This window comes from Euprymna scolopes, chromosome 27, assembly GCF_053919585.1.
Source record: "Euprymna scolopes isolate OS-2025 chromosome 27, ASM5391958v1, whole genome shotgun sequence".
Lineage (NCBI taxonomy): Eukaryota > Metazoa > Mollusca > Cephalopoda > Sepiida > Sepiolidae > Euprymna > Euprymna scolopes.
This window is the reverse complement of record NC_136508.1, coordinates 82734478-82760196: the sequence shown is the minus strand read 5'-3', so window position 1 is coordinate 82760196 and position 25719 is coordinate 82734478. Positions and strand designations below refer to the sequence as shown.

The 25719-nt window shown below is 27.5% G+C and overlaps 1 protein-coding gene across 6 annotated transcripts in view; it reads right to left on the bottom strand.

Moving 5' to 3' along the window:
* LOC145248942 (uncharacterized) overlaps positions 1–25719 on the bottom strand; it is a 157195-nt gene that overhangs the window by 19399 nt on the left and 112077 nt on the right. For 5 of the 6 annotated variants that reach the window (XM_080110736.1, XM_080110737.1, XM_080110738.1 and 2 more), the window contains 3 exons: positions 19546–19768; positions 17474–17965; positions 15379–15715 (listed from right to left, as the gene is read on the bottom strand). In XM_080110736.1, coding sequence (XP_079966862.1) covers positions 15379–15715; positions 17474–17965; positions 19546–19768 — 1052 coding nt within the window. Of the gene's footprint in view, positions 1–921; positions 1055–15378; positions 15716–17473; positions 17966–19545; positions 19769–25719 lie in introns of those variants that run through there. The other variant, XM_080110741.1, reaches the window with a different exon arrangement.

The following is a 25719-nucleotide window of genomic DNA, read 5'->3' as shown; positions in this document are numbered from 1 at the left end:
TCACATTTATTTTTTATGTAAATTGTGTTTTTTAACCTATATTTACAAGACCAGTAATTTGGCAGTTTAACTCATTGAATTGAATGTGTGCATGCTAAACAAACATGGCGACCACTGAAAAAAGTTGGACAATATCATAGAATCTATTTTAAATGGGATATTCACTCAAGACAGAAACGAATAATCTTAAAAATAAACTTGTAAAATATAAATCGTCAGTTGGTACTCTATCGCTTTTTGAGCCAAAACTTTTTAATAAAACTATTTAAACCAAATTTTTTAATAGCCGGCATTATATTTTATAAATAAGCAAACACCTGCAATTCCAATCCACAGTGTCCCATTTTGGGAGGAACAAATTCCCCAAAATGAGGCGCTCTGTATTGATATGATATTTTTATTAAAAAACAAAATAAAACAAACAACAAAACAAAACAAAAGCAAAACAAAACAAAATATCCATTTATTCAAATGTATTTTGTTTAAATATGTTTTGTTCTTTAAATTAAAAACTTATCTTGTATTTGATTTAAATAGTTTTATTAAAAAGTTTTGTAAATATATATAAAAAGAATGCACTCTTAGGTTGAAATAATTTTATTAAAAATTTCGTAAATATATATGAAAAGGATGCACTCTTAGGTTGAAATAATTTTATTAAAAATTTCGTAAATATATATGAAAAGAATGCACTCTTAGGTTGAAATAATTTTATTAAAAAGTTTCGTAAATGTAGATAAAAAAACGAAATTCGTTCTCTTGTTTTATTGGTCGATTGGGATCCTTACTCTTGTCTTGATACAAATATTCATATAAAATTGTAGAATTACGTCAGTAATTTAGTTTTTCATATATGAATTATTATTATCACCATTTTTGATGACCTAAAAAACAAAAAAACAGACAAAAAACAAAACAATCATCGTTCACTTTTTATTAAAGAGTAGAGGATTCTGAATCCATTTCGATCAGCAAGGTAAGTCTGAGGTAATTGTCTGATTTGTTATTTTCTTTCTTGCTTCTCCTCATCACTTGAAAAGGTTTCATCTGAGAACTGGAAAAAAGCATGTGTTTTACTCACTAACTTTTTGATAGAAGTACATCATACATATATAGAAAGATATTTATGTATTAAATGAAAGATGAGGAATAAAAGTTATATATAAATTTATTATATTATCAGAACAACAAGGAAATTTAAAAGGGGAAAATTAAGAAGAAAAAAAAGAACCTCTTTAGGCCAGGGCATTTCGAATATATATATATATATATATATATATATATATATATATATATATATATATATATATATATATATATATATAAATTTGAAAAGCAAGCAAAAAAAAACAAAAAAAACAAACATTGGAAGCCATTGATACATGCAAATATTTTATTCTTTTTTATCACACATCTTAAATTTCTCAAGTATAAAATGGCTAGAATAGCTTTATCCACTTCGTTTGGATTCACTGTCTTTGTCATTCTTAAATGAAAGTAAGTTTTCACAGGAGTATGTTAACTCAAAGTATTTTCAACCAATAAAAAGCGTTTCAAATCCCAAAAGTAACAAGTCTATGTCAAAGTAATAAGCCAATGTGAACTTAGAAACCTTTATAAGAACAAATGATCAAATAAGATTTTCCTCAGATGACATCTGCCGATCTCGCCTCCAGCAGGATTCCAAAAATGTATGCTTAACAATCCCCCCTCCATGCCTTTAGCTGGAGATGACAAGGTGGAAAGAAATCTTCAATGACTCACATACAAGCTTTCTTCATCTTTCTTACACACTAGTGAGAACCTGTCAGAATTTAATTCTTCCATCTGCTCTTCTTTCTCTCTTTCTTTTCTTCTTTCTTCAACCCATCCCTCTATGCAAATAGTTGTAGACTGCTACTGATAGCACGTGACTGTTTCTTTGGTGACGATTAGTCGAGTGAGTTTTTGCTCGTTGATTTAAGTAAAAATGAAAGTGAAAAAAGGCAGTTGCTGCCTTGGCCTTTGGGAGTGAAAGGTCGTTGTTTGAAAATGTCAGACCTGGATCTTGTAACTCATCGTGGTGAGACATCAGGAGGCTCTAGTTGAAGGTCCTATTTCGTCAGTAAAATTTTCATCTAGATGACGAAAATGAAGAGAAAAATGCCGACTGAGTTCAGACAGAAAAGTCTTAAAAAATCACAGACATAGGGCACGTCGCACGGCTACTTCAGAACCTCAAAACATTGGACCACAATGCGAGTATGTTGTGGTCTCGGAGGGGGAGGGTGTGTAGAGCTGGAATCGAACCCAAGACGCCCAGTTACAAGACAGGAGTGGTCTTGGTGTTACACCCCCATAGAAGTAGACTCGCTCACTTGCATGAGAGGGGAGAGAAGGCTACTTAAACAAGACATTTACAGCAACGGGTGTGCTTTCAAATATACGTCGTCTTGCCGACACTTTATAAAATTTCGTTTTTCTTAATTTTTCATTTACAAAACTCTGTTCATGTTTTAGTTAACTTGATAACTCGTGACCTTTCTACTCTTTCGATATTTATGTCCATTTTTATATTCATGTCTGTACTATATCCGTCATTTTCTTCTTTTGCTTTAACATACTTTTTAATTTATTTTTTTATTTATATTAAATTCTTGGTGTGATTTTTGGCAATAATCAAAGATGGGATAATCGTCCAAAATGGCCTTACGAAAGGTCAAAGATCACACCATAGAATCTTCCTCAGAGACATTTTGACGTTTCTGTAACCATTTTTTTTTTTTAATTTAGTATTTGTTTTATTTTTAGGCTATATTTTCTACTGTTTCTAAGAAATCAGAGCTTTTAACCAAAATTTTAAAAAAATACCCAATTTTCATGACAATATTTCTTAGAAGTACAATTTTTAGACCTGTTCTCTTTTAGGTAAGCAATATAGTAGCACCCCCCCCCCAAAAAAAACAAAAAAAAAACAAAAACGGATGAGATGAGACAGTAAAGGTCAAATATGCACAAAAAGTCTATAAGACCTATCACAGATAATGCTGGGATTTGTAGAGCATACAATTCACCAGTACAGAAAATGACACGCTTTTGTTGGATTTAACAGAAAGAAATCTATTTCTGAGTCTGTGTAGCAGGGAAAGGTAATTTAATTCTACTTCATTCATCAGATCCACTAAGATAATGTTCCTAGCATTCTAAGAAATTTTGGCTAAAAATCTGTTATCTGACCCTCCAATTTTTCTATGTGTAAAAAAAAATATCATATAGTATATAAAAAAAATACCAAATAGTATATAAAAAAAATACCAAATAGTATATAAAAAAATATCAAATAGTATATAAAAAAAATACCAAATAGTATATAAAAAAAATATCAAATAGTATATAAAAAAATATCATATAGTATATAAAAAAAATACCAAATAGTATATAAAAAAATATCAAATAGTATATAAAAAAATACCAAATAGTATATAAAAAAATATCATATAGTATATAAAAAAATACCAAATAGTATATAAAAAAATACCAAATAGTATATAAAAAAATACCAAATAGTATATAAAAAAATACCAAATAGTATATAAAAAAAATATCAAATAGTATATTAAAAAAATATCATATAGTATATAAAAAAATACCAAATAGTATATAAAAAAATATCAAATAGTATATAAAAAAATATCATATAGTATATAAAAAAATATCATATAGTATATAAAAAAATACCAAATAGTATATAAAAAAAATATCATATAGTATATAAAAAAATATCATATAGTATATAAAAAAAATATCATATCGTATATAAAAAAATACCAAATAGTATATAAAAAAAATATCAAATAGTATATAAAAAAATATCATATAGTATATAAAAAAAATATCATATAGTATATAAAAAAATACCAAATAGTATATAAAAAAAATATCAAATAGTATATAAAAAAATATCATATAGTATATAAAAAAAATATCATATAGTATATAAAAAAATACCAAATAGTATATAAAAAAAATACCAAATAGTATATAAAAAAAATACCAAATAGTATATAAAAAATACCAAATATATATAAAAAAATACCAAATAGTATATAAAAAAATACCAAATAGTATATAAAAAAAATACCAAATAGTATATAAAAAAATATCATATAGTATATAAAAAATACCAAATAGTATATAAAAAAAATATCAAATAGTATATAAAAAAAATATCATATAGTATATAAAAAAAATATCATATAGTATATAAAAAAATACCAAATAGTATATAAAAAAAATATCATATAGTATATAAAAAAATATCATATAGTATATAAAAAAAATATCATATCGTATATAAAAAAATACCAAATAGTATATAAAAAAAATATCAAATAGTATATAAAAAAATATCATATAGTATATAAAAAAAATATCATATAGTATATAAAAAAATACCAAATAGTATATAAAAAAATATCAAATAGTATATAAAAAAATATCATATAGTATATAAAAAAAATATCATATAGTATATAAAAAAATACCAAATAGTATATAAAAAAAATACCAAATAGTATATAAAAAAAATACCAAATAGTATATAAAAAATACCAAATATATATAAAAAAATACCAAATAGTATATAAAAAATACCAAATAGTATATAAAAAAAATACCAAATAGTATATAAAAAAAATATCATATAGTATATAAAAAATACCAAATAGTATATAAAAAAATACCAAATAGTATATAAAAAAATACCAAATAGTATATAAAAAAATACCAAATAGTATATAAAAAAATACCAAATAGTATATAAAAAAAATATCAAATAGTATATAAAAAAAATATCAAATAGTATATAAAAAAAATATCAAATAGTATATAAACAAATATCAAATAGTATATAAAAAAAATATCAAATAGTATATAAAAAAAATACCAAATAGTATATAAAAAAATATCAAATAGTATATAAAAAAATATCAAATAGTATATAAAAAAATATCAAATAGTATATAAAAAAATACCAAATAGTATATAAAAAAATACCAAATAGTATATAAAAAAATATCAAATAGTATATAAAAAAATATCAAATAGTATATAAAAAAAATATCAAATAGTATATAAAAAAAATATCAAATAGTATATAAAAAAAATATCATATAGTATATAAAAAAATATCATATAGTATATAAAAAAATACCAAATAGTATATAAAAAAAATACCAAATAGTATATAAAAAAAATACCAAATAGTATATAAAAAATACCAAATATATATAAAAAAATACCAAATAGTATATAAAAAAATACCAAATAGTATATAAAAAAAATACCAAATAGTATATAAAAAAAATATCATATAGTATATAAAAAATACCAAATAGTATATAAAAAAATACCAAATAGTATATAAAAAAATACCAAATAGTATATAAAAAATACCAAATAGTATATAAAAAAATACCAAATAGTATATAAAAAAAATATCAAATAGTATATAAAAAAAATATCAAATAGTATATAAAAAAATATCAAATAGTATATAAAAAAATATCAAATAGTATATAAAAAAAATATCAAATAGTATATAAAAAAAATACCAAATAGTATATAAAAAAATATCAAATAGTATATAAAAAAATATCAAATAGTATATAAAAAAATATCAAATAGTATATAAAAAATACCAAATAGTATATAAAAAAATACCAAATAGTATATAAAAAAATATCAAATAGTATATAAAAAAATATCAAATAGTATATAAAAAAATATCAAATAGTATATAAAAAAAATATCAAATAGTATATAAAAAAATATCAAATAGTATATAAAAAAAATATCAAATAGTATATAAAAAAATATCAAATAGTATATAAAAAAATACCAAATAGTATATAAAAAAATATCAAATAGTATATAAAAAAATATCAAATAGTATATAAAAAAATATCAAATAGTATATAAAAAAATACCAAATAGTATATAAAAAAATACCAAATAGTATATAAAAAAATATCAAATAGTATATAAAAAAATATCAAATAGTATATAAAAAAAATATCAAATAGTATATAAAAAAATATCATATAGTATATAAAAAAATACCAAATAGTATATAAAAAAATATCAAATAGTATATAAAAAAAATATCAAATAGTATATAAAAAATATCAAATAGTATATAAAAAAATACCAAATAGTATATAAAAAAATATCAAATAGTATATAAAAAAAATATCAAATAGTATATAAAAAAAATACCAAATAGTATATAAAAAAATACCAAATAGTATATAAAAAAAATATCAAATAGTATATAAAAAAAATATCAAATAGTATATAAAAAAATACCAAATAGTATATAAAAAAAATATCATATAGTATATAAAAAAATATCATATAGTATATAAAAAAAATATCATATCGTATATAAAAAAATACCAAATAGTATATAAAAAAAATATCAAATAGTATATAAAAAAATATCATATAGTATATAAAAAAAATATCATATAGTATATAAAAAAATACCAAATAGTATATAAAAAAAATATCAAATAGTATATAAAAAAATATCATATAGTATATAAAAAAAATATCATATAGTATATAAAAAAATACCAAATAGTATATAAAAAAAATACCAAATAGTATATAAAAAAAATACCAAATAGTATATAAAAAATACCAAATATATATAAAAAAATACACAAATAGTATATAAAAAAATACCAAATAGTATATAAAAAAAATACCAAATAGTATATAAAAAAATATCATATAGTATATAAAAAATACCAAATAGTATATAAAAAAAATATCAAATAGTATATAAAAAAAATATCATATAGTATATAAAAAAAATATCATATAGTATATAAAAAAATACCAAATAGTATATAAAAAAAATATCATATAGTATATAAAAAAATATCATATCGTATATAAAAAGAATATCATATCGTATATAAAAAAATACCAAATAGTATATAAAAAAAATATCAAATAGTATATAAAAAAATATCATATAGTATATAAAAAAATATCATATAGTATATAAAAAAATACCAAATAGTATATAAAAAAAATATCAAATAGTATATAAAAAAATATCATATAGTATATAAAAAAAATATCATATATTATATAAAAAAATACCAAATAGTATATAAAAAAAATACCAAATGGTATATAAAAAAAATACCAAATAGTATATAAAAAATACCAAATATATATAAAAAAATACCAAATAGTATATAAAAAAATACCAAATAGTATATAAAAAAAATACCAAATAGTATATAAAAAAAATATCATATAGTATATAAAAAATACCAAATAGTATATAAAAAAATACCAAATAGTATATAAAAAAATACCAAATAGTATATAAAAAAATACCAAATAGTATATAAAAAATACCAAATAGTATATAAAAAAAATATCAAATAGTATATAAAAAAATATCAAATAGTATATAAAAAAAATATCAAATAGTATATAAAAAAAATACCAAATAGTATATAAAAAAATATCAAATAGTATATAAAAAAATATCAAATAGTATATAAAAAAATATCAAATAGTATATAAAAAAATACCAAATAGTATATAAAAAAATACCAAATAGTATATAAAAAAATATCAAATAGTATATAAAAAAATATCAAATAGTATATAAAAAAATATCAAATAGTATATAAAAAAAATATCAAATAGTATATAAAAAAATATCAAATAGTATATAAAAAAAATATCAAATAGTATATAAAAAAATATCAAATAGTATATAAAAAAATACCAAATAGTATATAAAAAAATATCAAATAGTATATAAAAAAATATCAAATAGTATATAAAAAAATATCAAATAGTATATAAAAAAATACCAAATAGTATATAAAAAAATACCAAATAGTATATAAAAAAATATCAAATAGTATATAAAAAAATATCAAATAGTATATAAAAAAAATATCAAATAGTATATAAAAAAATATCATATAGTATATAAAAAAAATACCAAATAGTATATAAAAAAATATCAAATAGTATATAAAAAAAAATATCAAATAGTATATAAAAAATATCAAATAGTATATAAAAAAATACCAAATAGTATATAAAAAAATATCAAATAGTATATAAAAAAAATATCAAATAGTATATAAAAAAAATACCAAATAGTATATAAAAAAATACCAAATAGTATATAAAAAAAATATCAAATAGTATATAAAAAAAATATCAAATAGTATATAAAAAAATACCAAATAGTATATAAAAAAAATATCATATAGTATATAAAAAAATATCATATAGTATATAAAAAAAATATCATATCGTATATAAAAAAATACCAAATAGTATATAAAAAAAATATCAAATAGTATATAAAAAAATATCATATAGTATATAAAAAAAATATCATATAGTATATAAAAAAATACCAAATAGTATATAAAAAAAATATCAAATAGTATATAAAAAAATATCATATAGTATATAAAAAAAATATCATATAGTATATAAAAAAATACCAAATAGTATATAAAAAAAATACCAAATAGTATATAAAAAAAATACCAAATAGTATATAAAAAATACCAAATATATATAAAAAAATACCAAATAGTATATAAAAAAATACCAAATAGTATATAAAAAAAATACCAAATAGTATATAAAAAAATATCATATAGTATATAAAAAATACCAAATAGTATATAAAAAAAATATCAAATAGTATATAAAAAAAATATCATATAGTATATAAAAAAAATATCATATAGTATATAAAAAAATACCAAATAGTATATAAAAAAAATATCATATAGTATATAAAAAAATATCATATCGTATATAAAAAAAATATCATATCGTATATAAAAAAATACCAAATAGTATATAAAAAAAATATCAAATAGTATATAAAAAAATATCATATAGTATATAAAAAAATATCATATAGTATATAAAAAAATACCAAATAGTATATAAAAAAAATATCAAATAGTATATAAAAAAATATCATATAGTATATAAAAAAAATATCATATAGTATATAAAAAAATACCAAATAGTATATAAAAAAAATACCAAATAGTATATAAAAAAAATACCAAATAGTATATAAAAAATACCAAATATATATAAAAAAATACCAAATAGTATATAAAAAAATACCAAATAGTATATAAAAAAAATACCAAATAGTATATAAAAAAAATATCATATAGTATATAAAAAATACCAAATAGTATATAAAAAAATACCAAATAGTATATAAAAAAATACCAAATAGTATATAAAAAAATACCAAATAGTATATAAAAATACCAAATAGTATATAAAAAAATATCAAATAGTATATAAAAAAATATCAAATAGTATATAAAAAAAATATCAAATAGTATATAAAAAAAATACCAAATAGTATATAAAAAAATATCAAATAGTATATAAAAAAATATCAAATAGTATATAAAAAATATCAAATAGTATATAAAAAAATACCAAATAGTATATAAAAAAATACCAAATAGTATATAAAAAAATATCAAATAGTATATAAAAAAATATCAAATAGTATATAAAAAAAATATCAAATAGTATATAAAAAAAATATCAAATAGTATATAAAAAAAATATCATATAGTATATAAAAAAAATATCGCATAGTATATAAAAAAATACCAAATAGTATATAAAAAAAATACCAAATAGTATATAAAAAAAATACCAAATAGTATATAAAAAATACCAAATATATATAAAAAAATACCAAATAGTATATAAAAAAATACCAAATAGTATATAAAAAAAATACCAAATAGTATATAAAAAAAATATCATATAGTATATAAAAAATACCAAATAGTATATAAAAAAATACCAAATAGTATATAAAAAAATACCAAATAGTATATAAAAAATACCAAATAGTATATAAAAAAATACCAAATAGTATATAAAAAATATCAAATAGTATATAAAAAAAATATCAAATAGTATATAAAAAAAATATCAAATAGTATATAAAAAAATATCAAATAGTATATAAAAAAAATATCAAATAGTATATAAAAAAAATACCAAATAGTATATAAAAAATATCAAATAGTATATAAAAAAATATCAAATAGTATATAAAAAAATATCAAATAGTATATAAAAAAATACCAAATAGTATATAAAAAAATACCAAATAGTATATAAAAAAATATCAAATAGTATATAAAAAAATATCAAATAGTATATAAAAAAAATATCAAATAGTATATAAAAAAAATATCAAATAGTATATAAAAAAATATCAAATAGTATATAAAAAAATATCAAATAGTATATAAAAAAATATCAAATAGTATATAAAAAAATACCAAATAGTATATAAAAAATATCAAATAGTATATAAAAAAATATCAAATAGTATATAAAAAAATATCAAATAGTATATAAAAAAATACCAAATAGTATATAAAAAAATACCAAATAGTATATAAAAAAATATCAAATAGTATATAAAAAAATATCAAATAGTATATAAAAAAAATATCAAATAGTATATAAAAAAAATATCATATAGTATATAAAAAAAATACCAAATAGTATATAAAAAAATATCAAATAGTATATAAAAAAAAATATCAAATAGTATATAAAAAATATCAAATAGTATATAAAAAAATACCAAATAGTATATAAAAAAATATCAAATAGTATATAAAAAAATATCAAATAGTATATAAAAAAAATACCAAATAGTATATAAAAAAATACCAAATAGTATATAAAAAAAATATCAAATAGTATATAAAAAAAATATCAAATAGTATATAAAAAAAATACCAAATAGTATATAAAAAAAGTTTGATTGCTAAACCAATCATTTTTCTGCTTTTTATTTGGAAATATTAAGGACCGTTTTAATTATTTTTTTTTGTTGAATGAGACTTTAAATTAAAGAAGGGTTGAAATCTAGTTGAAGCTATATACAATGGCTATAACGATAATTAGATTGAATTGACAGTCCTATTTAATCTTAACAAATATCAATGTCACGAATGAGGTTAATCAGGGCCAATTTGATATATTAAAGCAGACTTAATTGATAATGCAGTTTAATTTGAGTAAATTTGAGACATTTTGTAGCCATTTTGAGGTTATAGGCACATTTCTGTAACATTATACCTTCTCTCTTGTTTTTTATGTATACTATGTTCAATTCCCATCTTTCTAAAATAGAAGACTAGCAGAAATCTACACAGCTTTCATGAATCGGCAGTAAAAAAATGTCTTCTATAATTTGCTTTAGTCTAATATATAAAAGTAGTCTCAACTGAGTCTTAGACTTCCACTGGTACCATGTAACCCAGTGCTAGCTGCCTCATGGTCGGGTCATCGGCGACTAAACCGGCTCCCCCGCCCGGGGTAACCTGGTGAGGAGGATGTGGGGACACCCAGCAGGACCAAAAACAAGACCTGTCAAAGGTCGGATGAGCTTCTTATGAGCCAACGGCCATCTCCTGCAGCCAGATTCAGTACCAACGTATCGACCTTGTTTTTCCTTGGGTTCTACCGGCTCTGGTCAAGTCCCACTTGTGCCGCTTGGGCAACGCACGAGTTTCTTTGCTCAGGCTCTCGCAACGGTGGAAGATAGTTACAAGTTAAAAGTCTGGTCAAATTGACATCGCGACCAGGCGCTTCAGATCCTCCGCAATGGTGGGAGGGGCTATTTAGCTCCAGTGGGTGGCTACTGCCCGCCTCATACTAGGCAGCCCCTGGTCAGTAAGGTGCTACCCCGTCACGTCCGCCACTTCGATGGGGTGGTCAAGCAATCACGGACGTAAATCATTCACCTGTTACCAATCACAATTCAAAGACTACTCTCTGACTCAGAAGTTGGAACATTCGTACACTGTACCCGGGTTTCACGCATACCCGGATCTCAACCTTCGTGCACAAGGTCTGCCTCGTAAGACCGCATTACTTGACCGTGAACTTGCCAAGCTGTCAGTCGACATTGTCACTCTACAGGAGACCAGATTGGCTGGCACTGGCTCCATCTCGGAAAAATAACTACACTTTCTTCTGGACTGGCAAAGCAGAAGAGGAACATCGCATCCATAGAGTAGGTTTTGCAGTGACAAACAAATTACTCAGAGAACATGTAGTCATCACTCTGGTCAGCATTTCAGAGAGAATTATGACACTGAAAATCAACTGCGCCGATACACCAGTACACCTCATCAGCATCTATGCGCCAACACTGCCTAGCGAAGATCATGTGAAGGATGAATTCTACGACTGTCTCAACAAAATACTGAGCAGGATCCCAGCCAGCGATCACCTCCTAGTACTCGGAGATTTCAATGCCAAAGTCGGTGCAAACCATACTGCCTGGCCTGACATCATTGGTCACTTCAGTACTGGTAAAATAAATGAAAATGGTCAAAGAACTCTGGAGCTCTGTAGTCAACAGGGACTCTGTATTGCAAACACCTGGTTCAAACAGAAAATGTGTCATCGTGTCTCTTGGAGACACCCTCATTCCAAACATTGGCACCAATTGGATCTTGCATTGTGTAAAAAAAGAGACATCGGTTCTGTCAAACGATAAAGAACCTACCACTCCGCCGATGCTGATACCGACCACTCACTTGTGCTGACACAACTCGATCTCCTGAACAAGAAACCTGCACCACGTAAGCCAAGACCACATCATAGTCTCAACACGGCTGCAATGAAAAACAACGACAGCATCAGTATGTTTCGTACTGTGCTCAAAAATAAGCTGAGATATTCTTCACTAGCAGAAGCAGTGGACCTGGATAAATCCTGGGAAATCCTGCAAACTGCGATGCATGACACTACAGTCACATCCTTTGGAACCAAGCGGCTGCCTTGCGAAGACTGTATGGCTGAGAATTCAGAAATCTTAGAACCTCTACTACTGTCCAAAAACGATGCTCACAAGAACTATGTGCAGCACCCTGTCCAAGCTGAAAGAGGCTCGCAGTCAAGAAAGCTGCTCAGCACTGTGCAAACAACTTCTGGAACAACCTGTGCGACAAAATCCAGACTGCTGCTGACTGTGGTAAACTACATGTGATGTACCGTGGACTCCACAAGCAGCTTGAATGCTGGGTGGAGCACTACTCTGTCAAACCGCGCAACATCACAGTCACAGCTTTAAATTCCACTCTGAACTTCGACACCCTAGTTGAACTGGACAACATTCCAACTATGTCAGAACTCGAAGTAGGGAAGGCCCCAGGTATTGACGAGATTCCAGCAGACCTGCTGACATGTGATAAGTTCCTGTTCCCGCACTTGTATGACCTCCTCTGCACCAGTTGGCGCAACCGAAAATTTCCAACAGCTATGAAAGATGCTAAAATTGTCACTTTATTCAAGAAAGGAGACAAAGAAGATTGCAATAACTAACGTGGTATATCTTTACTCAGTGTCACCGGAAAAGTCTTTGCCAGAGTGCTCCTTCCAAGGCTCCAACAGATTGCAAACCGCGTTTATCCAGAATGCAATGTGACTTCTGCAGCGGGTGCTCAACCACGGATATAATATTTTCAGTGCGTCGATTCCAGGAAAAATGCAGAGAACAACGTAGACCTCTCCATATCGCATTTGTGGACCTCACAAAAGCTTTTGACATGGTCAGTAGAGATGGTCTGTTTGCCATCCTACAAAAGTTGGGCTGTCCACCAACTCTTCTTAGTTTGATAAGATCACTCCATGATAACATGACAGCTGCAGTCTTCTTCGAGGGTGACATGTTTGACAACTTCCTCGTGTGCAGTGGAGTTAAGCAAGGTTGTGTGTTGGCTCCCACACTGACATCTTCTTCTCAGTTCTTCTGCACCACGCTTTTGGAAATCATGAGGACAAAGACAGTGTGTTCCTTCATACTTGCTCTGATGGAGAACTTTTTAACTTGGCTCGCCTACGCACCAAAACCAAGATTTGAAAAGTCCTAATACTTGAGCTGCAGTTTGCAGACGATGCTGCATTGGTCTTGCACTCCACAAGTGGACTCCAGCGGCTGCTTGACAAATTGAGCACTGCTTGTGCGGAGTTCGCATTGGTAATCAGTGTGAAAAAGACAGTTGTGATGCACCAGGGTGACGCATCACCAATCACCATCAATGGCCACGAACTAGAGACTGTCGATAACTTTGCATATCTTGGATCCAACATCAACAAGGGAGTATCCATTGAACAGGAGCTACAAACGCACATAGGTTGAGCAGTGTCTGCTTTAAACCAACTACGTGAAAGAGCATGGTTCAATAAATACCTCACTTCTCGCACAAAATGCCCCATCTACGAATGCTGTGTTCTGAGTACCCTATTACATGGAGCAGAGACTTGGACAACATAAGCTCGTCACGAGAAAAGACTGAACGTCTACCATCTTCGATGCTTGCGACATATCATGGGCATCAATTGGTGGGATAGAATCACCAATGAAGAGGTGCTAAGATGTGCCAGCAGCCGCTCCTTGTTCCAGACACTCAAGATACGACGATCACACTGGCTAGGACACCTGCGCAGAATGCCCGATGGCCGTCTCCCTAAGGATATCCTCTACAGCGAACTGGCAAATGGATCAAGAAGCCGCGGTCGCCTGGTGCTGCGCGTTAAAAACGTGGCCAAACAGGATCTGATCGCTCTTGGCATCAATGTGAATGTGTGGGAGGAGCTAGCCGAAGATAGACCAGCATCGAGACGTGCCTTGAGTAAGGGTGGCGAAGGACTTGAGAACCTTTGGTTTGAGAGGCTGGCGTAGAGAAGACAAAACTAGTGACTACGTTACTGTTGCTTGCATTAATCTTACGTAGATTGCTTGTCATTACATTACATTACATTAGCAATATATAAAAGGCTATATCTCTGTCTGTCTCCATGTTTTCAAACTCTATCTCCTCCGAAACTAAAAGTCACAGAGCAGTGCTAGGGACCTCAAATGAATGGATTTTTTACGGACCATTCTTTTATAGGTCTTTAGCTGGTTAAAATAGTTTTTAAGGTGTCAAAAATTGGTTCAAATAAAAAAAAAAACGTTATACATTTTGTACATTCATCTTAGTTTATTTTTAATTTTTAAATTTTAATCAGTTCATATTCGTGTCATGTTGGTGCAGTGGTAACGTCACCAGCTTTGAATGCTACAGTTTCGATTCTAGATGATGACACCCAAATACTTTTTTTGCTTTTGAAATCACGATTCTATACTAATATATACAAAATCTGGACAAATTAAAATATCATATTTAAGCATATTTTATTCCCGCCGCTAGTATTTAAAAAAATGTTAAGGACAAATTAAGAATAAATTTGTTTAAAAACAATTATTACACTTACTTTGATTCCAAGATGGAGGACCTCATAGATTTTCTCCTGGGTAAGTGAGTTGATTTCGTCATTGGATTTGCATTGGAATTACTAATTCTCCATGGCGCATCGTCTGGGTTCGGTTGCTTCTTCTTCTCAGCCATCAAATGATACAATTGTTGATACATGAACGTTAAGTGGTTCAACTTCTCTTTAACATCGTCCATTGTGTCGACATGTGAAGCATTAGTCATCATTTTTAATTGTTCGCTATCACTATCGATTGATTCAACGGTTAAAATAGTATCATCAATATCAAACGACATGCTACCATCATCTGTGCAGGCATCTTTGGGGTTCACTCGACCTGAAGGAGAGAATTATTTTATAATTACTAAATCTGAACAATGTAGGGAGATGTGTGCAGAACAGTAGACTCTGATGGTATGGTCACATTAAAAAATGGGCACAAATTCTTGTGTATTAGTTGATGTAGAAAAGTTGATGTAGCAGGTTAAGTTCACAGATGAAAGCCAAGGAAAACGTGGGAGGAAGTAACAAAATAGACTTAAGAGAAAGAGGGATAAATAAAGACCTGACCAAAGATAGGTTACTTTGAAAGTATATTTTTTAAAGCCGTCCAACACATGTCAGCATAATTATAGAGATATCACGCACACGCACACACACACACACACACACACACACACACACACACACACACACACATTGCTCTTTATTATAGAGTGAAGAATGTGCATAGATAAATAAAGAAATCAAATCAAATGAATTTGATTCCCAACAAAACCTCGTCTAAATACAACTGCTGTTAATAGTTTCTCTCTCTCTCTCTTTTTACCTAAAATTGAACAAAACTCATGAGTAAAGATTTTCTTAGAACCGCCTATCTCTGGAACACAATACTGCAGAGCTTCTTTCCAGCTAACTACAACATGGTCGTTTTCAAGTCGAATGTAAACAAATTTTTTGTGCTGCCCTCTTAAATAATCAAACTCTACCCAATCACCACCATCATTACCAATCATCACGGTGTTGTCTCACCTTCCACTTGACACTCATTTAACCCTTATCCTCGAGTGGCCTTTAGACTTTCATAATTATAGCATAATTACGTTGACACATTGGTTCCTGTTAGATCACCGAAATTAAGTGCTATTGAATCTGGTCAGTACTAAAATGGGTGACCATTTATAATACCAGGTGCTGTATGTGGTCTGAAGCCCGTAGAGGAATAGCTATTCATGCCCAAAATATGCTGTATTAAATAATGCAATGAATAAAAAATAAAAATAAATTTAAAAAAAAATAACATTTCGGTCAATATAACCTCCAACCGTTTTCAGGTGTATCTTGTCGAACTCAGGAACCTTTGTGTTAAACTTGGGGATCTTCCCGGAATTTTTAATTGAACTCTTTATTTAATGCATGGGAGTAGCATGCTCTCAATTTGTCAGTTAAGTACTCTATCCATTGTGCCATGAGTACATAGTACAGTAGATAGAGTACTTGATAAAATTTAGTTGTAAAAGTTACTCTCCTGGAGATTGAACGTTCAATCCTCGGTATGAGAGATCAAAAAACACGATTGCAAATTATTCAGTTATGTTCCATTCAATATTCTATGCAGATTCCCGAGTTTGACAAGATACACCTGAAAAAGGTTGGAGGCTACATTGACCGAAATGTTGTGAAAATAACACTCAAGATGCGAACAGTAGTCCGAATAATCTAAATAACCCTAATTATCAATCATCATCTAAAAGATTCAGAACCGTAATAAAACAAATAAATATGTAAGTGTTCAACAAGGCTAATAGCAATGAAAGATACCGAGATGGCAAAGTGACTTGCTGTATGAGCGAAAGCAGACAACTGAAGGCAGCATTAAGTTTACAATCTTCGTATATCTATTTATTTTTCACAAATCTTTCAGATATGAATTAGTAAATACGGATTTACTGTTAAATATAACCGGTATTGTAAAATGTCTCTGCTAATTTTAAGAGAAGCCTCTTCTTTTCCAAAAGAAAACAAACCAAAAATATGTCGTAAAAACGGAACAGTGAATACAATAAGTAAAACTAAATTTCTTTCGATAACTTACCATGTCTTGAAGAGAATATTTTTTTATTTGGCAAATTAAAGTTCACATGGAATGGCACCTCTCTGTTCTGCTGCCAGGCAGATTTGGAGGGTAACTGTGTCATTTTGGTGTGCATTGGTTTTCTATCATCCATGTTGACAGATTGAATGGCATCATCAAGTCTTGATTGGTTTTCATCAGGGGAGGCTGACTTTGAAGCCTGACTAAAGCTACTTTCACTTGAAGACGACAAAGCATTGGTTCTCAGATTAGCTGGAACAGTTGAATTTTCACTGATACTTCCGGTTGCTAGGTAATCGAAAATGCTGTCGTTGATATCCAATACAGATTGATCACTCTCTTCCAAATTGTACGCAGGATTTTGTACGAACTGATTTTGGTGATTTTGATCACAAAGAACAGTTGAACAATTTTGGAAAGTTTTATTTCTTGTCACAGGTAAATAATTTCGGTGGAAGCTTTCTCTTCTTGCATTGCTGCTATGAATCACATCTGAAGAAGAAACAGAAAGCATGTTTGGTTTTTAAAGTGAATGTAAACTATACTACACTCTGCTACCATTTGTTAAACGTTTATGATGTTCGTCTATCACTAGCAAAGACGACCGTGATCATACAATTGTTCTGTGGGTTCGAAGATGGCTTGTTAGACTGATTTGAGCTCTGAAGTATTTCCTGCATGTAGGACACCAGTAGATCAGAGATTTTCTTATGTCATGTTTTCTCTTGTGTTCTTTATTGCATGCAGATTCTTTGTGAGTCGCGGCACACAAGGAACATCTGCCCTGGGTTAGTTTTTCCACGAATTAGAATACAAATCGAACTATTTGAAGGAAACCTTCAGCTTGTCCTTGAACCCTTTTCTGCTGTTCTTTGGAGGTTCTTTTTCCTTTGGACAGTTCTCTGTAAAGGAGCTGTTTTGGGAGCCTTGAATCAGGCATGCAGCACCTTTATAAACCTGTACTGGAAGAAAACACACTGCTAAGGTTTTGAAACAGGACGCTTTATTGGCAGGAATCACTCATCAAGGAATATAGGTTACCCTTCACCGTGTTAATATCCTCAGGTCAAGAAAAGCCTTTGTTGCAGAAGAGTTCCACAACCTCTGAGGAGAGCAAAGAGTTAAAGTCCCTACTTCAATATATTATTATTAATCCTTTTCACGTTATTTAATGCCGAATCCAGTAGGTTTTTATGCTTCAAGTTTTTTATATTTCAATCTTTGTTGAACAAAACTTAACATTTTGGTTTAATGTACTTTTTTGTTTCTAACTGGAAATCACTTCGGACAAGGCATGAAACCATTTGATGTAAGGAGTTAAAACCCCCTAAAAAAAGAAAACAAAAAGCAAAAACAAATACTATCTCAAGGTCAAAAATTAGCTAACAATAAGTGTTAGAGTAATTCTGACTCAGAAGAACAACAAATTAAAATGGAAATAAAGTTCACAAAATCAGTGCCCACGTGATACATACACGTAATACATATACACGACACATACATGCGATACATACATGCAATACATACACAGGATACATACATGCGATACGTACATATGATATGTACATGTGATATGTACATGCGATACATACGTGTGATACAGACACACGATACATACACATAATACATACATGTGATACATAAATGTGATACATACATGTAATACATACATGCGATACATACATGTGATACATACATGTGATACATACACGCAATACACACACGCGATGCATACATATGATACATACATACAATACATACATGCAATACATACATGCGATACATACATGCAATACATACATACAATACATACATACAATACATACATGCGATACATATATGCAATACATACATGCGATACATATATGCAATACATACATGCAATACATACACGCAATACATACATGTGATACATATATCCCTATCAATACAAAACAAAAAAGCACAACACAATACATGCGATACATACACACGATAATACATACGATACATGCATGCGATACATACACATGATATAAAAGGTAATTTATATCACCTACCAGTGCATAAAATGAAATTCGGATTTTACTCACTTTTTTCAGGCATTTCTTCCATTTTTTGCCCATCGTATGAAGTTTCAGATTTGGTTCTATTTGTTGAGAAATGTTGTACTGTATCATATTTGTCGAATTGAAGGCTTCCATCTATTGGTCTGGAAGAGGCATCTGATTTCAGGGAACGATTTTCAATGGTTAAGACAGAAGTTGTAGGTGGACCCAAATGATTAGAACTTTTCATATGACCACCATTGTATCTCTATCAAAACAAAACAACACAACACAATCAGGATGTTTTTTGAGATTTGATTTTTTTTCTAAAAATTTAAATTAATTACGAAATTACATATACTGTTTAGCAACTGACTTATTAAATAATTATAGCAATCATGTATGCAGACTTAAAGAGAAATGTCGCTGCTGGGTGATTTGGTTTCACACTGGCTAATCAGCTTGCAGAGTGCATTGATTTCATGTATTTTCTACTTCAACCCCTTTAGGAATCACGGTCGATGAGTAGAGAGAACCCTGAAAGCAACAAGGAAAGACGCCCCCCCCCCCGCGACCCCGTTCGTCCCTGTCCACTTGATGTACAAGCATTGACTATCTTACATGAAGATAACTGTTGCCAGACCATCGACAACCTAAAGAACTTTCTATTTTTTCTGTCCAAGGGTTCTTCCATCTATACCACACATACCTACTCTCCATATTTATTTCATCCCCGATCACTCGTAAACTCTTGTTTTATGTTTTAGAGGACATCGTCCATTCCCATATTCCATTACAATCTTTTTTATTTTTTATACCACTTCCAGTTCGAAACTGACTTGCTTGTTTTCAGATCACCAAAGTAAACAGTTGGTGGTCTAATACTTAGCAAAGAAGTTGGAGGGCTTTACTAACTTGCCCCTGTTAGGCATTTTATTTATTTGTTTATTTTTTGCTTTTTATGGTGTTTTTAATAAGTTGTGCCACTCACCATCATGACTTGTTTATATATATATATATTTTTTTTTTTTGCAGATAAAAAAGAAACGTACATTCACTTATAAGTTTTTCCCTAGAACAAAAAATCCGCTTTATCGATTTTTAAAAAAATTCTTTTAATGAAATACACGAGTTTTGAATTGATATATTTTAATACTTCTTCATCAACTAATTTTTTTTTAAAAATATCTAAAAAAAGAAAACATTCAATGAAATAGAAAAATTTGCCGTCAGCATCTGGTATTTACTTGACGATGTAAGCATAATATGAGCTTTCATTTAAAAAAAAATATCAACATGGTTTTTTAAAAAAAAGTTTTACACTTTGGACTTTACAGGTAAATTTCCAAAAAACTATTCTTTTTTTGTTTTAAATTAGAATATTTTCTTTATTGATCTTTTATCTTCAATTTGTGATATATAAAACTTTAGCACATAAATTAATAGTACTTGTACAGTTTAGTCAAGACATTAAAAATTGAAAATATCGAAAAAAGTTTAAATTGTATGTATCGAAAAAAGTTTAAATTGTATGTATCCGTTATGGAACAAAGTTCTCCAAAAAAAAATTTCACTTAATTTTATCAAGTAATTTTTTTTTTACAGCGAAAATACCGAGCAAAATTTTAGGAAGAAAAGCTAGTTATTAAAGATGGGGAGGGGTGTCAGCGCTTTAACTGGAGTTATCTCCCTTTAGCATTTCTAAAATTCAAACAATTTTTTTTTTTTTAATCCAAGATGGCTGCCTTCAACGCGCTCTCATAAAAACGTGTTATTTCCGCTGTAAAAAAAAAAACAAAGAAAAAAACTACTTGATGAAATTAAGTGCAATTTTTTCCCCGGAGAACTGCGTTCCATAACGGATACATACAATTTAAACTTTTTTCGGTATTTTCATTTTTTAATGTCTTGACTAAACTGTACAAGTACCAAATTAATTATTAAAATTTTGATAAAAATGTCAAAATGGGGATGTGAATTTGAAAAAAAAAAGTTTGTCTAAATATTATATTTGGTTTATTGGAAAGAGCATAAAAATTGAACCAATAGAAAATTTTTTATCAATTTTTAAAGTTTAAAAATTGAAAAACATTTAACTCGTAAAATTCTATTGCTTTTATTACCTAAAAAAAATGGCTGCAGGAAGGCACGCCGGAATTTTGTAAACATTTTATAAACACTGTTTTTTTTTTTATTTAAAAAATGATATTTCTATTATTTTTTAAACAACTTTAATAGTTTATTTGGGAAGTATATTCCATACAGAATATAAACAACCCACTTTCAGGAAAATTTTCAGATTAGGTCCACCTCAACAATTTTCTTTTAAATGACGACTTTTATATGGTTTCGATTATGCTGAATACGAAAATCGCATTTAAATTTTGCAGAAGTAAGTAGTTATCGAAATATAAAAAGTTGTATTAAGCATTGTATTCTTTGGCGGCCATTTTTACGCGCCCGCCTCAAACAAATCATCTCATCTCTGATTGATATTACACGCGCGTAAAAAAAGATGGCCGCCAAAAAATACAATGCATAATACAACTTTTTATATCTCGATAACTAATTATTTCTGCAAAATTTCAATACAATTTTCGTAGTCAGCATAGTCGAAAACCTCTGCATGCGTACGTATTAAAAAATAAAGAAAAGCGCTTGAAAATACTTTAAAACATAAAATAAACTCATTCATGTAAGTAAAAAAAAGTAGTATTTATTGCCTTTGGTAACAATTATTTATTGATTATTTGTTTTGTTTTTCACCCTTTTTTCGGCTAACCATTCTTAAATCTCGCTATAAAATCGATTTTTCCAAGTACATTTTAGGTGGGGGGGACTTTCCAACCTCCGAAGTTTAGTTTAAAATACTATCTAAGCAACCTCGCTTAATTTAGAAGTATTTAATCGAAAATTCTAAAAAGCAAGAAACAACAGCAAAAAAAACAAAAAAACGTATATCAATACAGTAGAATTTAATTATCTACCAACCTAAATAGTTTTAACATGCTAAAACAACGTTTTTTTGTTTTTTATTTTTCTAATTTCAAAATATGTTGTACCATTATTGTGATGTTTAATTTGCAGTATATTTCAATTTAACTTTTATTATAAAAAGTTTGAGTTTATGATTTGTTTCTTGCAAAAAAAAAAAAAAAATACCCTCTCTGAAAAAACAGGTAAAACTAGCTGATAAAATATGTAAGCCTACTGGGGAGCTAACCGCTTCAATATAATTCCAGAAACATATAATAAAAAAACACGGAACATTTTATATATTGAATATACTATATTTATAATTTTTTTATTGTAGGAAGTTAAAATATGGAGTTTTTTTGGGGGGTGGGTGAATTAGCGATTTTTGAAAATTTCAAATGATAAAAGTTAAAAATCTAGCGATTTTATGGACATTTCTTTCTCCTGATCTCGCGGGTTTTTTAAATCTCAGTTGCCAACACTGCATCACTAAAAGGATATTACATTATAGGTAAATTTTCAATGGGTTTAATCACATGATTATTGATAATGTAGCCATGTGATTGAAATTTGATTTAAATTAACCACACGTGGTCGCTTTCTTATCAAATATTCATAAAAAAAATGGTAGGTACAGACAAAATGAATGCCGACGCTCAAAGTGTATAAACATTTTGACCCCTCCCTTTACTTAAAAATTCACCAAAAGTCAGGAAATTAACCAATTTTAATGAACATTTCAGTATTTATCAAATAATGATCACAGAATATAATGAACTAATTATTTTTACTTAACTCTTACTGAAAATGTTTTATTTTGTTTAAACAAAAAATACCTTTACTAAAGTTATGGTTTTTAGTAGTAAATAAAAAACGCAAGAATTTATTTTTTTGCTTTTTTTTATATAAATAAAGCATCGTAATTTGTAACAATAAAAAATAATTTTTACAGGAACATTCCGAAAAAAGCCCCTATTAAAAAGTCCGTATTAATGAATTCGATATAACTCGAAGAAAAATGAATTTCTCGCATACTATTCAGGAAATTAAAGAGTCAATTAGATTCCTATTTCAGTCACCTAAATTATTTAGGGTGAAATAAGTTTAGGAATTTATAGCCAAACCTAAATATATTTTTTTTTGCTTAAAAAATAGCATTAATACAGTAAGTTAGGTAAAATATCTATATCTATCTATCTATCTATCTATCTATATATATATATATATATATATATATATATATATATATATATATATATATAAAATATATTTTAGTCATCGACATACAGACCTGTTTCGTTGTTTCACAACTCATCAGTGCCGCTAGACTAACACCTATCCCAAGCCGAGGATCGAACCTAGAACCGTCATGATGACAGTCGGCAGCTCTACCCTCTGACTACGGAATCGGTGGCCGAAATTAATCTGTTCGAATGTCTATTTAAATAAACATCCGTCCGCCACTCGTAGAGGGCTCAAACGTTTGTTTGTAAACAAACCGCGAGCTTCGCATTTTTTCAGCTAAATTAAGTAGCGAGTAAGATAATTTACGATAGTGCTCTACCCCTATATGTATATATGTTTTTACAATATTTAAAGCAGATTTGACACTCAGCTACCAGATTTTTATGGGTTGCTCGTTAACTTACGATAAAACTTGTGAAGTATGCACTTGTTTACGGTTGTTGTAAAAATGGAATGAAAATTTAAATTTCGCTCCGTTTTAATCTTTTTTTTAATTGTGCTTCTCCCAAACAAATATAATCAAAAGAATAACATTCAACAATTGTACTTTATATATAAAACACGAAATATTAAAAAAAAAAAAGTATTAACAAAAGAGAAATAATTCCATTTTTAAACGAAAAATGTGAGTTTCGTATATAAAAGTTTGGTTTAGTGATGTCACGTGATGGCACGCGGTGTGAAATAATTGTCCCCAAATAAAAAAATGCCCCATCCGTACAAAGAAAAGCACCTATTTATTATAGAAAAATTAAGTATAATGTTATAATTAAAAAGAGATATATAAAAACACGCATGGGCACATTAAACATATTATACTAAAATGCCGAAGCAGTCATTCCAGTGGTTATTTAGACTATTAATTACGAACGAACCAAGAGTTACATTTATATATATATATATATATATATATATATATATATATATATATATATATATATATATATATATTCCAAGAATTAAATAATAGTTGGAATTATTTTAAATATTCCAATAATTAGATAATAGTTAGGTCTATTTTACTTTTTTATACATATATATTCCAATATTTAAATAATAGTTGGGACTATTATATATATATATATATATATATATATATATATATATATATATATATTCTTCATCAAATACTTCTGCATGCAAAATCCGATCCCGCATTTTGCTAATTCCTACCCTCTGATGAAAAGGAGAGTATTTCTTTGAAACTCCGCAGATTAAGGACTATCCATTTATCTAGTGTTTCCTTTTCAGATTAAATATGTTTTTAACTCATTTCAAAGTGTTAACTGTTTGCTCATATATATGTGTGTGTGTGTGTGTGTGTGTGTGTGTGTGTGTGTGTGTGTGCGTGTGTGTATGTATATATAATTATTTACTGTAATAATTAAATACCTACAAACACTAGTGTTTCATTCTTTCGGGAATCTTCAGTGCAGGGTGACACGATTAACACTAGTCGATAGATTCGAACCTGGCGACACAAGTCATCTCTGGCTTGATTAGCAAGGATCATATCCATTCGGCTACTGCTAACTGCGTGAAATAATGTTGAAATTAAACATTTTATTTTTAAATGTTTTTACGTCAGTCAGAGTGATCTAATCATTATATGATGATCTATGCATAAGAGCTAAATTGGTCGACTTAATTCAACTGAAAGGCTCAACGATAAGAAACGAGTTTCGTAAAGGGGCTGACATAATTATTTACTATAATAATTAAATACTTACAGACACTAGTGTTTCATCCTTTTGGGAATCTTCAGTGCAGGGACACGATTAACACCAGTCAATAGATTTGAATCCAGTGACACAATTCATATCTGACTTGATTAACAAGGACCGTATCCATTAAGTTACCGTTAACCATGTGAAATAACGTTGAAAGTAAACATTTTATTTTTAAATGTTTTATTTATTTATTAATATATATATTTCAATAATTAAATAATAGTTGGGACTATTTTATTTATTTATGAGCAGTTCGGCCTGGCTTAGC